The sequence below is a fragment of the Toxotes jaculatrix genome, chromosome 24, assembly GCF_017976425.1.
Source record: "Toxotes jaculatrix isolate fToxJac2 chromosome 24, fToxJac2.pri, whole genome shotgun sequence".
NCBI lineage: Eukaryota > Metazoa > Chordata > Actinopteri > Toxotidae > Toxotes > Toxotes jaculatrix.
In genome coordinates, this window is record NC_054417.1 from 325664 (window position 1) to 340761 (window position 15098).

Below are 15098 nucleotides of genomic sequence, written 5' to 3' on the forward strand. Positions count from 1 at the left end.
GTCCTGTAACATCCAAATGAAGAGCTTTTTCAACACTGCTGACAGTCTCAACACTGACCCAGCGCCTGTGGAATCTGTTTACTGCAGGCTTATTGTTCTGAGCTGTTGTTTCTTTTTTTTTTTTTTTAATAAACAGCCATAAAACTGTCAATAAAGGCCACATGACTGTGTCAAGCAGGCATTTTTTACAGTGTGGAGGTGTTTTTGTCTCCAGCCTCTTCATCCACTGCATCATGACGTGGCTCACAGTCCATCTCACTCTGCCAAAAACCTGTCCAGACACTTGGCAGAGCAGCACATCTGGCTCCTCACAGAGGTTTAATAAAAGCGAGGAGGTGAAATGAAATGAGAGCAGCCATCTCCTGCAGGATCAAACCTTCCACCGTCGTTTCAGTGTCACACTGAAAAGAGGAAACACTGGACGACTCAAGAAAAAAAGCTCCACGCCTCAGCATTTTATTCTTTTATAAACAATTTCATTTCATTAGAAAACTCTAGAAGTGCTTGTGTAGTCTTTGCATGTGGTTTTAATTAGGAGTATAATTACAGCACGAAGGTTTCGGTTTGAAGGTGCACGACATCGTCCACAATAGAGAAAACCCTTTTTAGAAAGGAGCTGTCATTTTCAACACACACAGCACTGCTTTAAGGTTAGCTCTCTCTGCATCACTCAGTGCATCCTCATGTTGAAAATGACATGTGATCCTTTGTTTCCATCAGTTATGATCCTTCCCGCCTCTAATCGACGACCAGTGTGCTCCTCACTGTGGGAAACAACTCGAAGAAACCCTGCAAGAAGAAGCAGACAGGAAGCGGAGTCGCAATTTAAAGCACAAAACAAAAATGAAAATAAAAGACTAACATATCCTGCAGGGGGCGGAAAAAAAACACCTACGTAAAAACAAAGACTCGGCACTCTGATATATTCACTTTACACAGATATACAACAGATGCTCGTCTTTGTGAAGATGGAACCACTGAATTTTTGAACCAAAACTGCGAATCCTAACTTCCACAAAGCTGCTTCACTGTCAGTGTTTGTTGAGACTGTCAGGTGTTGAGTCAACCCAGAGATCTTTTTAAAGAAAATGGATCAGGAGCAGCTTTTAACACGACGCTGCTGCCGGTCATGAAATAATCATCCCTCCACTGTTCTGCTGAGAGAAAAGGCGCGTTCGTTTAACAGACAGGGGTTACCTTGAAGAGGGCGGTGCTCTGCAGGACACTGGAGGTGCAGCACATCTCCCTGATGGAGTGCATGGACAGCTGCGGAGCTCCGATGTCCACCACGGGGACGCCGAGACGCGCGGCCAAGATGGGTCCTATGGTGGTTCCGCACGGGCTGTCGTTACGCACCATCACATCCTGCAGAGGAAGAGGGGTCATAGGTCAAACTGTCTGAAAACCAGTAAAACACAGGAGCTGATTTCCAGAAAAGATTCACTCAGTGACTCGCTCACTCTACCACTAGGTGGCACCACAGTGTCTGTGAAGCAGCAGTAAAGTGGCGCTTCAGTCTTTCACGGTGCATTTGCCTCCTTTTCTGTGCAGGACTCAGAAATAAATCAGCATATTCTCCTTAACTGCATCCATTTCCTTTGCAATCAAAACACACAACATGACGCGCTGCTGACACTCGTGAGAGGGAATTTCCCAGAAGGACCTGAAGGCATCACATAGATCTCATCAGCACTGACTGACATTACTGAAAACCAAATTAATGACAGAGCAGATTAATGGCACAGACTAATGAAAAGTCCATTACTTCCTGCCTCACTGCAGAACTGATTTTATTTTTTAAATCTGATCTGGAAACAAAGATCTGGTGAAACCACATTTTCTCATCTCAGCTGAGACGTGATGTTTAACGTGCTGAGAAGCTGCTGAGCTCCTCAGGTCTCTGTCCCTGCTCTTATTAAACCGCCGCTCAGCTTATCTCTCCAGGCAGAGCACACAACCTTTCCCCATTCGTTATCTGCTTATCTCCATCTCAGAGGTAATTTAGAGGCTTTGTTCCAGGGAAGGATGATGTGCGTATCACTGGGATTTGTCCGCCTCCCTTTTCCTTGTGCTTTCATTCAGAGTAATAAACTGCCCTTGTTTTTGTCCCTGAGTCTTTATTTTGCACGTGGATTCTTTTCTTTTCCTCTCTACGTCGTCCTGGAGCGGTTCAGCACGTTGCTAAGAGATCTGCATTCACTGCCGAGCGACGCAAGACACAATGAAAAGCTGCTGAGCCTCCATCTGCAAACAATTCATCTAAAAACCACACACACACACACACACACACACACACACACAAGCTGTACCTGCAGAGGCACGCCAACCCGGCCGGCGACCTCTCTGATGATGGAGGCCGTGACGGCCGTGGTGGCGTAGCGCTGGTTACTGTTGAACTTGATCACTGGACCCTGAAAGAAACATAAACAACAATATGTGTCATGACACTGTTTCATTATACGATCGAACAGAGTTTTAAATTTTCAGGAATTAAAAAGAATAATTGTGAATACATCTCTTCACCTTGTGGAAAGCTGGTCGGTGATTCTCTTCATGCTTCTCTCTGAGGAGAACACATCAACAGTTTTCATTGAAACCAGAGATCACACACTGAGATACAAACGAGACCGACTGTCGTCTCTCTACATAATTCAATGTTTCAACATTTTCCATTCTTTAACTCCACAAACGTCTCTGAAGACTGTGACTGAGGGTCGACTGGGCGGATTGAAACAAATCACACTGAACAGAAATGTTATGTCAGTAAAATGCAAACAGCAGTGTCATCATGTTCTCATTTTCCTGACACACACTGGTAGTTTGGGTGCACGGCGTGCGCCATGTCAGCGCTGATCATGAAGGAGAGCGGCGCCGCCTGCTGGAAAGCAGTGAGGTTAGAGGAGGAGGTGGCGAGGCGGCTGAGGATGAGCTCCGTCAGGTTGGACTGAGCACCCTGGGCGCTCTCTGACCCCACCTGCAGGACACACACGATACATTTGTTATTGATTTATTTATTGATTTAGAACTCTTTATCACTCTCCTCCACTTTAAGACAACTCCAGTTCTCCACAGTTTCCTGTTGTGAGGTGACTTCACACTAATGATGAAGCTCAGGTGTGATTTCTCAGCAAACAGCTCGGGCAGATCTCCCAGCACTCACCTCTTCGTTGTCGTAGAGCGTGATCATGCGGACGTTGGGATCTTTGGCCAGAGAGTCTCCAGAGCAGGACTCCAGCAGCCCCTGTGTTAAAACAGGAGGATTCTTCCTAATTAAAAAGGCAGATCACTGCTTCTTAACGAGGTGGCATTCTGTGATCACTGAGTTCAAATCTAAACGTCTGGAAATAAACTGAAACGTAGAAATAAAAGTGACTGAAAGAATCATGAAAGAACGGAGAATCATTGCAGTTTAATGTTTATAGAATAAAAAATAAAACAGACAAACAGAAGAACTGGTAGAAGCAGATGTAAAAGAAGAGAAAGAAGTGATGTCTGAGTGTGACCTGCAGGGCGCAGTAGCAGCTGTGAAGGTTGTCCAGACGAGGAGAGTAGATGAACTCCTCGTACACGCCTCCTAAAGCCTGCACAGAGAGGAAGGAATCAAAGGAGAGAAACACAAAATCTGTGGTGACGTCTAACCGCTGAAGTATGAACACAGCAGACAGAGGACGGACAGGAAATGTGTCTGTCTAAATAACTGAATAGTTAATTTAATAACAAACTCAGTATCTGTCATGACAGCAGGTGTTACTGCATCTGTGACATGGTGCTGCTTGCTCGAGGTCACGCGTGCTTTAGCGTGTTAAATTGGATTATGAAGTCAGTGGTTTACTTTCAGACTCACCGCAGGCTGAGTGTCGGCCAGGCAGAGCTCAAAGTCCAGCAGGGCTTCAGGCTTGACGCCCAGCTCCGAACACAGCACCTTCACCAGCGCTGGGTGGTGCTTCTCCGCCTGAGGACGGACAACGACACAAATAAAGAAAATAAAGCTCAGAGATGAGACTTTTGCTTTGAGACAAGTGTTTTAAAGTTTCCCTGCATGTGTCACGTGTGTGTGCGTTGGTTTTACCGTGTTGGCAGCACAGGAGGCGTCTCCAGAGGACGCACAGCCCGTCTCCAGCTCCTCCTGGACAACTGTGGCGATAATGGGCACACTGAAACAAACACACAAACACACACATTATCATTTTGGCACAAACACCACAGTGAAACTGAGCTCCAAAACTCAACAATGATTCCTGCAGTTTCCACGGTGAAAGAGGCCACGGACAAATAACTAGATGATATTCTGCTGTGTGTTGTTACTGACAGGTGGTTCTCCTTGTTGGGGCCGAAGGAGTCGTTGATGTCCCGCTGCAGGTGGATGGCCAGGTGAGGGATCCTGAGCAGAGGCCTGGAGACGTGAACCAGCTGATGGACCAGTCTGTCCTCACTCTGCAGGAGGAGGAGAGGATGAGGACGTGGAATACACCTGCTCTGATCTCTAAATAATGTCCCTGGTTGTCCTACAGCTACACAAATTGTCCTGACAACAACAACAACAATAATAATGATGATAATCCTGGTACCTTGACCATAACACGGCCAGCGATGGTCAGGTCACGGTCAAACCAGGTGTTCCAGATGCCGCCACCGTAGCACTCCACACCGACCTGCAGACAGCCCTGCTTCGTCCTCTTGGACCTCGGCTTCACCTGAAACACAGAGAATTAATCATCTAATAAACCAACACATAAAGGTTCAATTTACTGAATTCTTCAAATTCAATTTAAAATCTAAAACTTCAAACTGTTTCCCCTGTCAGTGTTGAGAGGTGATGTTAAAATTACAGGTCTTTTTTTGGAAAACCTCCAGAGTAAAACTGAATCTCAGTGAAAGAAGACCGTGTTATTTCACCTGTATTTTGACTCCCACTAAATGTGAGATGCTTTTATTTTTCTGCATCACAGCACAAACGCCAGACGCCGTTGGCCAGCGTGCCTTCAGCTCATCTGTGTCACATAAACAGCACAACACGCTGCAACAGTTTGGCTTCTACACGCCGTATCTCCTGCAGTCACGTTAAAAACATTCTTCACGTGTGATCAGTGCCTTTACTCTGCCTCCTCACTGCTCGTGTACCTCAGCTCATGATTGCTGTGGTTTGACAGGCAGGAGTGGGCGAGCTCTCACCCTCAGGCAGGGGCTGTCTGTGTGGGCTCCGATCATGGAGAAACCGTTTCCTGGCAGGTAGCGTCCACCCACAGCAAAGGCAATGAGGCTGGAGAAGTTCCTGGTCACAAAGTACTGCAGAGAGGGGAAATTGAAAGATCACCAGAGGTTCTCATTTAGAACTTAAAACTGTCTAAAATAACGACTCTAGTTTGTTGGTAGCTGACGTGACCTGATAAATACGTGTTGGTGAAACAAACCTTTTTTTCCCATGCACCAAAAAAGAAAACAATCAAACTTACTGTTAAAATGAAGAAAGCGTCTCTCAGCCATGACTCACCTTGCTGGCCGGTTTGATGTCCCACTGCTCCGTCTCCTTCAGCTCAATGAATCCCTCCTGCAACAGACGCTGCCTGCATTCTTGAACCACTGCATGGAGGGAAAGAAGAAAAATAAAGCTCAGTCTTTTATTTGTGACGTTGTTCTGCCAGTCTGGCTAAGCAGCGTTAAAAAGAATATGATCCTGTTAAAGTTTTTCATAACTTTCCTCCTCTCTCAGTGTTTTTATTATACTATTTTTGGAAGCTGCTGTTGTCTTAGCTGCAAAGCTTTTATAGGGAAGTAGCTTCAAAGTGCTGAACATGTTACTCTGCTTGTGGTGTCACTCATTCCTGAGTAACGTTCAGAATTCCTCCAAACTTTTAATGCTGCAGTTACTTTTTATGGTCTATATTTCTGTGAGATGCCAGAGGTCAGAGTGCAAAGGTGAGAGACGTTATGAAATATCTGTTTCATCTGCAGAAACTCTATCTTATCTCAAACTCAAAGTCATCTGTTGACCTGAACAGCGTCTCGACGAACGCTGACACATGCACGTCTTTGTTCTCACGTTATAGGAGAGAGAACTTAATATCAAACAGCTGGCAGGTTATCACTGTCTGTCCTATCAAACACAGCTCCTCCCTTATCTCAGCTGTTAATCTAACAGTGTATAAATGATCTGTGAAAAGAAGGTTTTGAAGGTTTGAAATGTTCATATATATTACAGAAATCAACATCAGATTAAATACATGCTGGGAGTACATATTTTTAATGACCAAGGTATGAGAAAACTTTTGTAAGAAATAAGAAATGTGAGATTTGTGACGATGAAAAATTCAAAAACACCCAGTTTTTCCAACTTTACCGTGATATGGAGAAACCCCTCTGTTGACGAACTGCAGAAACTCTTTGGCAGCGGACTGCACGGCATCCTTGGAGCTTTTCATGATGAAAGGCTGAAAGAAAAAGTTTTCCAAAAAGGACAGAAGTGAGCAAGGAATGAGACAGCAGAGCTAGCTCTCAGCTAGCTGACAGTGGCCAGCTAGCTTTGCACGCAGGCCAGCAGCTTGTAGCTGAAGCCATCGATTATTCATACGAAAATAATAACATGACAAATTACTGATATGTTTCATCTGTAAGACTAAATTTCTGAGTAGAATCGACATTTATCCGATCAAGGATAAACCTGCTGTGGGCTTTTCCAGCGTCTTGTCTCTTCGCTCCTCTTCCCCTGTTGGCTAAAGTTGCAATGCAGCTCTCAGGAAGGCAGCAGCGCCTCCACATACCGCAGCCAGCGACAGTAATAATAATCATTTTATGGCACTTACCTGCATTAATTGGACTTTCAAAGTCTGAATTCCGCCGCAGGGCAACAGTAAAAGCAGGACAGATTAGCCGGCAGCAGCATGTAGAGCTGCACTCTTCCTCTGCTGCCGTGTGTGTTTTCACACAGCGCCGCAGCGACATGCAGCGGCCGGGCGGTGCATTACAACGGTTTTATTTTTCACACTCTTCTCAATGCCTGAAACATTTTGCAGATTTCATCGCAGCTGTTTATTTAATTTTAGTTTCCTTTATTTTTTCACATCCTATAGCCAAGATAAGTCAAGTCATTTTATTTATAGAGCACTTTTAAAAACAACAGAGATTTTTCTAATTCTGATGATGAGAAGCAAACATTTAATCAGAATTTCTGAGTCAGAGTGTGATTTCACCTTGAATCAATCAAAAATCCTCTTTCTCTCCCCCATTTTTTCACACTTGGTTTTATTTTGAGTTTCTGTGTAAAGACCTCACTGTCTCTCTCTGACTCACTCATCTTAGTTTACTTTCACTCTCCCCCTATGCAGCCATTTATCACTGTATCGCTACAGGAACCTGCCTTATATAGTCCTGAACACTGAGGGAGGAGGAGGATGGGGGAGGATGAAGCAGGGGGGAGACAGAGTGGGGGGCGGGGGTGGGAGGAAGAGGAGGAGAGTCAGAAAACGATGAAGAGATGTTTACTTCAGCTGTCAGCTCACATCGTCTCCCCTGCTCTTGAGGAAGCCCAGGGAGATGAAAACACACACACACACATGCACACACATTCGAATTCAGACTCTATTAATAGACATGAGCGCAGCAGAGGAGCAGCAGTGGGAGTGTTGAACACACTGGGAACATGTGGGAATCTCTCTAAAATACACCAGCACTGCTCTGTAATTATAAAATGATAATGGCTGAACAGCAGCAGCGTGTGATCAGGACTGTGGTCCAACAGAACTCAGCCATAATGGAGGTGTTGAAGATGGAGTTGATGGAGTTGATGGAGGTGTTGGAGGTGATGGAGGCATTTTCAGCACAGTTTGACAGGACGGGCACGTCTGAGTGCAGTGTGTCAGCTGGCAGAGGGAAACCTCCTCATCAGTCCTCTGCACTGACACACATCCTAATGACATCATCATTAATGGCACATAGTGTTTGGGAATGAGGGCTTTCTCCTGCTCTGGCAGCGCCTGCAGGCACACACTGTACCTCTCAGTCTCTCAGGATGGGATAGTTTTCCTTTTTAAGGCAGGTTGGTCAAAGCTCGTCCCCCTCAGGCGCTGTCATTAACAACCTGCGCCGCCTCACCATGTGAGGACGACGCAGAGGTTTGAAAGCCACCGTCCTTTGCATCCTCGCATTGTTATGTCATGAGATCACAGACGCAGAAGCTTTTCTCCTGAACCTGTGCGTACAGCGTGATTCATCCTCTGACTCTTCCTTCAAAAACAAAATGATCCCTATGCTTTCCAACCTGTGGCCTCTGTGGCCGAGATAAAGCTCAGTTTATTTGGCAATAAGGCTGCAAAAGTCACAGTTTGCTGATTTAATATTGTTTTCAAACTTCCTCGCTTCCAACACAGGATTCTCATGACTCTTCCTTATTAAAATGACGATTTCTTTTACATTTTCTGCTCTAAAATCCAGCTTTTACTGCAGACTGCACTCAGGACCTTAACTTGTTGTTGTGTTTTAGTTGTTCTGCACAGTTTGTGTGCGACAGCAGCACCTCAGATCATCAGTGATCTGATGCCAAAGACATCAAAGGAAGGGACATGAGAAAGAAAGAGAGACAGAAATGGGAAGGGGAAGACGAGAAGAGAGAGACAATCAGAGAGAAAGAGGGAGCGAGACAGAGAGACACAGGGAGGGTAATTCACAGGGAGGAGGGAGGTAGAAAGTGAGGGAGGGGGTAACTACAAATAGCCAGGGGCAGTAGGTTCTTCTTCAGTGCTCTTCTCTGCTGCAGCCCTCACCAGGCTCTCCGTGTCCTCCAACATGGCCTCCTACAGCTCCTCTGCCCAAAGCGCCTCCTCCTACCGCCGCACCTTTGGCCATGGCACCTACGCCTCGCCCTCCCTCAACCGCTCGTTCCTGGGCCACAGTGGCGGGGGCGGGGGCCACGTCACCTCCAGGGTCTACGAGGTGACCCGGACGAGGGCGACACCAGCCTACCGGGTGTCCTCCAGCTACTATGGAGGCCCGCTGGCAACATCAAGGGCCTCTGTAGCACGCTCCTACGCCGGCATGGGCGAGACTCTGGACTTCAGCCTGGCTGACGCCCTCAACCAGGAGTTCCTGACCACACGGACCAATGAGAAGGCTGAGCTGCAGCACCTGAACGACCGCTTCGCCAGCTACATCGAGAAGGTCCGCTTCCTGGAGCAGCAGAACCAGGCGCTGGCGGTGGAGGTGGAGCGTCTGCGCGGCCGTGAGCCCACGCGCATCGCTGACCTGTATGAGGAGGAGATGAGCGAGCTGAGGAGGCAGGTGGAGATCCTGACCAATCAGAGGTCACGTATAGAGGTGGAGCGGGACAACCTGGCCGACGACCTGGACAAGCTCAAACTCAGGTGGGAGGGGCAAGAAGGGGAGAGTGTGTCTCTTTGAGACTTTGAGTGTGTGTTTGTATGTGTGTGCATGGTCATGTGTCTGTGCATCATCTGCAGCTTTGTGTGTATATGCATGTATAGTGTGTGTGTATGAATGTGTGTGTGTGTGTGTGTGTAGAATTGATAGAGAGGCAAAAAAAATGCAGATAAAAAATGTGAAGCGCTGACTTTAAGAGGTGAGTGAGTGAAACGGTGCTGACGAGGCATGAATAAATGACTGAGTGAAAAAATAAGTGACGTCCCGCTGATTCACGCCGACGACAGGAAGAAGAAGGCGAAGAAGCGTGTGGATAAATGTGATGACACACAGACGTGTGTGTAATATCACGTCTGCTGGATTTAACCAGCCGTGTGGGAGATGAGCAGGAGGTGTTAGCCGCTGTTTGCTGTGGTTACACAAAGTATTTTTAAACCCTGATGATTGCTCTTGGTTTTAAAAGGAGTGTGCCAGTGTTTTTCATATCACAGACAGTGCAGCGTACAGTACAGTCACATGTCTTTGTTCGTGACAGCAGAAGCGATTTATTCTTATTGTCCTGAGTACAGTACTGCACACACGGACATGATGGAAAGATCTGTGACCCTGAAAACGGTGGGACAGCAGGAGAAAGCAGAGGAGCCGCTCTGCATATTCACTGAGCAGTTCACAGAAAACGCTGATGAACTTAACGACAAACACTCGTCTGCTGCTAAAAAATGTGTGTGTGTTACCGCAGGAGTCTGACCAATGTTAGAGCACACACACAGACACACACACGGGCCATGTTTACACTGTCCTCTCCTATAAAAGGAGAGGAAAGAGCTCAGACGTATCGGAGGCTGTCCGATGATCTGCTCTTTATCTCTGTGGTTTACATTTGAAGTGCCAGTTTGATGAAGATCCAGAGAGAAGAGAATGTTGCTGCAGTTCAAATAAATATAAAATAACACTGGAATGTCTTTTACAGGGGTTTGCACAGTTCTCACTTAGACTAAAATATAAACTGAGCTTCTATCTGAGGCTTCATCTCCTTTTATTGTCCAAAGGTCGTTTTATTGGAGCCAGTTTTACTGAAGGTGGTTTTCTGGCACAATAAATAAAATGAGCGTGTGTTCACAGCGTGAGAGGATTACAGTAACATCTGGTATTACTGGAGATGATAAATGTGATGTTGACTTTTGTCTTTTGCACCTGAGTTCATGTGTTTTGCTTCTCTGTGTTCATTCTGTGTCACTCTCACCTGCTGCAGACTCCAGGAGGAGATTCTCCAGAAAGAGGAAGCAGAAAACAACCTGGCTGCTTTCAGAGCGGTGAGTCCTGCACGCCACGTTAGACGTACATGTTAGATTAGATGTTGTCATTAAACATGGCAGCACTGTTAATGAGGATCTTTACTTTGGCTCATTACGTCTTTAGGTTGAACTTCATAAAACTTAATTATATTATTAACCAATAATAAAATTTGATAAATGTTTTTTTGAACAATGGATTTAAGAGGGTAAATTCTAAAAAAAAAAAAATAGAACAGACTAGAAACAATACTGTTTATCTGAAAACTACAGAGTAGGAGTCACTATAAGCACTAACTGACCCGCACTGATTCACCAAACCTCTGCAGGATGTGGACGCTGCCACTCTGGCTCGTCTGGATCTGGAGCGACGCATCGAGACTCTGCAGGAGGAGATCGCTTTCCTGAAGAAGATCCACGAAGAGGTTCCTTCTTCTTCTTCTGTCTCTGGTCAAAGTTCAGCGATCACTTCATAGCAATGGTTGTTGTTCAGTGCAGATATTTGTTTGAGAGAACTAAGTAAGTTATTTACTAATGAAACTGAGGGAACACAACAAACATTGAGTTCATTTGAAGGAAATCAGGAGGAATCACTGGTGTGTAACGAGATTTTTCAGTTACTTTGCCAGTGAAACGTGTTTGAACACAGAGCAGTTTATAGAACAAGCAGGTGTCTCGAGATTATTAAGGATAAAACCAAATCTCAGGGTTGTGAGTCCTGATTGATCTCATCTACCTTGGCTTGTTTTTTGTCCGACTGTGCTGCCGTTGGTCTGTTTGTCTTTCTGTCTCTTAGCATCTGTTGTTACATCTGTCTTTCTGTGTGTGTGTGTGTGTGAGAGATGAAGAATGAGAGGATTGGCGACGTATATGGTTTCACACACAAAGCTTGTTTGTTGGCAGCAGATCCTGAGCGGAGCTGCAGCACAGCACTGAAAGCTCCCACAGCAGATGTACGGCTAAAATTACTCTGTGTACCAGCAGTGGACGTCTGCTGTCTCTCAACAGTGCAGGCTCGTAGGCTTAGATATGTGTGTGTGTGTGTGTGTGTGTGTGAGGAGACTGATAAGGCCTGACTAGGCGATTGCTGTTACCTGATGCCAAAGCCAGGTGGTTGCTGCAGCGTCAGTAGTGTGATGAGCAGATGAGGATGATGACGCAGCAACAACTGCCGGTGCTGAGGAGCGAAGCTGAAGCTGAAGAGACACAAGACGCTGCCCCCCCAAAAAAACGTGGACTGTAGTAAAGCCTGAAGTTTAAACCAAACCAGTCACACACAGTCTGACCTCCCCTCCCTCCTCCTCCTCCTCCTCCTCCTGCAGGAGATCCGCGAGCTGCAGACCCAGATGCAGGAGACTCAGGTTCAGATCCAGATGGACATGTCCAAGCCAGACCTGACGGCCGCACTCAGAGACATCAGAGCCCAGTACGAAGGCATCGCCGCCAAGAACATCGCAGAGGCTGAGGACTGGTATAAGTCCAAGGTGAGAGAGAGACGGATGTTCTCATTATTCACAACACCAGAAGAGACAGAGCTTCATTCTGAATCGCTTATGATTTATTTCACTGAGATTTATCTTCAGCAGCAGAGCACAGTGGGTTTTAAAGGCTAACATCACATTCATTTCAGATTTGATCAAATAATATTCGGTTGTTGTGTGGCACCTTTTACTCCACGTGCAGTGATGTCACAGTGTCCTGGAGTGGAAGAGAAAACAGGAGTGGTAGTTATGATAGCAATGATGTTGATAACAGTGATGCCTGAACTTTGACCTCTGTCCCTGCAGGTGTCTGACCTGAACCAGGCGGTGAGTAAGAACAACGAGGCACTGAAGCAGGCCCGGCAGGAGACCATGGAGTTCAGACACCAGATCCAGGCCTACACCTGTGAGATCGACTCACTCAAAGGCACCGTATGTCACACACACACACACACACACATACACACACACACATACACACACACGCACACATACACACACACACACACACATACACGCACTTCTACCTCATCCAGTCTAAGGTCTGTTTCACTTCAAACTTTTCTTCTCTTTAACAAATCCAGAATGAGTCCCTGATGAGACAGATGAGGGACATGGAGGACCGTCACGGACGCGAGGCCAGCGGCTTCCAGGACACCATCGCCCGGCTGGAGGCAGAGATTGCCAACATGAAGGACGAGATGGCGCGCCACCTCCGTGAATACCAGGACCTACTCAACGTCAAGATGGCACTGGATGTGGAGATCGCCACCTACAGGAAGCTGTTGGAAGGGGAGGAGAGCAGGTGATGTTGGAGCCAGGAACAGTGACTTTTATAGGTTTTCTGTGGAAAATCAAACATCTGGAACAGGTTGTTTTATATTTAACCTGCACAAAAACCTTCCTCCTCACTGCTAACGCACTAAAAACTTAAAGCATCATATTTCCAACACTCATACATCTGCCTGTTCTTCCATCTCTGCAGGATTGCCTTGCCTGTGCAGAGCTACTCCACCCTGAGCTTCCGAGGTACGATCATATCCACTGTTACCTGAACACACCACTAGAGGACACACGTCTCTATTGCCAGGACAGGGTCTGGAGTCTGTGACCCACAATACAGTTCACCTACAGATACAAGAGTTCACACTGTTTATCATACATCAAAATGGATTTAAGAATTAGACAGACATGTTGATAATGGTGATGACATTAATACTGACATTTTCTGATGGTGTTTAAACAGAGACCAGCCCTGAACACCAGCAGCGTGCCTCTGAGATGCATTCAAAGAAAACTGTTCTCATCAAGACCATCGAGACCCGCGACGGAGAGGTACGACACACACAGGCATGATGCTGCAGGAAACTGGGATCTGGATCTTAATATTAGTTGTTACTAATAAAGTAAATTAATAATTTAGTTAAATTTCATTCTATATTTAGAAAAAAGTGTCTCTTCACTCTGATTCTAAACTAATGGGTTTACATTGATCAGCATTCAGACTGGGTCACTGCTCACTTTTAGTTTATTCTGCCCCAAACAGCCACAGAGTGATGATAAAAAAAAACAATCTCTTCAGCTCCTTACCTCCTGTGCTGATGAAAGTTTCCTGTTTTGAATTGTTGGCGGATAAAAGCTCAGACAGTGGAAGCTGCACCCGTGACCTTTGGCCTCAGCAGAACAGCTTTTGGAGTCAAACCAGCTTTAAAAATGATCTGTGAGGACTCAGCCGCATTTTTTCATTTCACTCAGAGGGCATTCACCATCCTTCCAAGTAAACACTTCAACACATGCAACAACTAGTTTGCATGTTTGCCATCTTGTCCCACCCGACTGGAAACACGCTAAACCCGCAGCTCCCTGGGAAAACAGACATCACAGGCGTGTTGAGACAAGTTGGTTGCCATTTTATCAATGAAATACTGCGCTGTTTTCTTTCAGCAAAGAAAAACACAGAGCAAACCTCCATCTCATCCAATCTTTTCTATCTGTATGAGTCCTAAAAAACGTATTTTAGGCCAAATCCACAGAAATCAACCTGTTCTAGAAACAAATCTTCTCTAAAAAAGACAGAAGAATAAATAAAAAAAATCACGTGGTGTCTTTAAGTGTGTTGCGTGTCTGTCTTCCAGGTTGTCAGCGAGTCGACGCAGCACCAGCAGGACATCATGTAACCATCTGCAGAAGAAACTGAAAACACACCCGCTCAGTTGGACAGATGAAGAAAACAAACAAACGAAAAGCTATGCAAATAAAACCGAGCAAAAAGACTTTACAAACTCATCATTATGGCCTGTACTGTTCTTGTTTGAAAGTTAATATGTGAATCTAAGGCAGGGTGGTGGCATCATTAACTTTATCAGGGTTTATTTATCTGTGCTTCCTGCTGTGGTTCAGCCTGAGACAACATGCATGTATGTAACTATGGGCTTTCGCAGTACATCGCCAAAATACTCAAATGACAACATTAAAAACAGAAAGAAAGAGGCTGAAACAAGGTAAGAGCATTTCAGACGGCGCTACGCACACTTCACACTCTGCAAAATACTATTTCACTGCACCAGAGTAAGTCCTCTGCTTTAGCATCTCAGTTTACAAACCATTTTTATCACGGAAGTGTGCAGACAGATCAACAAACAGTAAAATATACCGACTTGTCTCGTTGCACTCGGTTCTTCTTCTGGTTTCTTACAAACACAGCAGCGTCTGTGCTGTTCCTCAAGGTCAGAGTCAGTGTTTCGTCCAATCAGGAGCGTTTTGAGGATGAGGGGGACTGTATGTGCCTGTGTTTGTGCTTATCGACAGAGGGACAAGGAGAGGACAGATAAAAAGGAGAAGATGGAAGAGGAGATTAAAAGGTGTCTGAAGATGAAGCAGATAGAAGGAGAGGTTGAGGTTGAAAATACAAAGAAAGAGGCAGAGAGCGGTGGGGGGGGGGGGGGGGGGCTGTTAC

General features: G+C 45.8%; 2 protein-coding genes across 2 annotated transcripts; one reads left to right on the top strand and one right to left on the bottom strand.

The window, feature by feature from the left end:
• Nucleotides 1-426: 426 nt before the first annotated feature.
• On the bottom strand, nt 427-6921 carry LOC121177680 (aspartyl aminopeptidase). Its single transcript, XM_041031987.1, has 15 exons — nt 6801-6921; nt 6338-6428; nt 5492-5580; nt 5173-5286; nt 4569-4694; nt 4310-4434; nt 4070-4154; nt 3845-3952; nt 3504-3581; nt 3161-3241; nt 2814-2974; nt 2524-2563; nt 2310-2411; nt 1198-1365; nt 427-789 (listed from the first exon to the last, which is right to left on the bottom strand). Exons 1-15 carry the CDS (start codon nt 6804-6806, stop codon nt 739-741), a joined length of 1425 nt encoding a protein of 474 aa, XP_040887921.1. The 5' UTR covers nt 6807-6921; the 3' UTR covers nt 427-738.
• Nucleotides 6922-8754: 1833 nt separating this feature from the next.
• On the top strand, nt 8755-14409 carry desmb (desmin b). Its single transcript, XM_041031988.1, has 9 exons — nt 8755-9353; nt 10622-10682; nt 10991-11086; nt 11984-12145; nt 12449-12574; nt 12727-12947; nt 13128-13171; nt 13389-13477; nt 14278-14409. Exons 1-9 carry the CDS (start codon nt 8779-8781, stop codon nt 14317-14319), a joined length of 1416 nt encoding a protein of 471 aa, XP_040887922.1. The 5' UTR covers nt 8755-8778; the 3' UTR covers nt 14320-14409.
• The last annotated feature ends 689 nt before the right edge of the window (nt 14410-15098 follow it).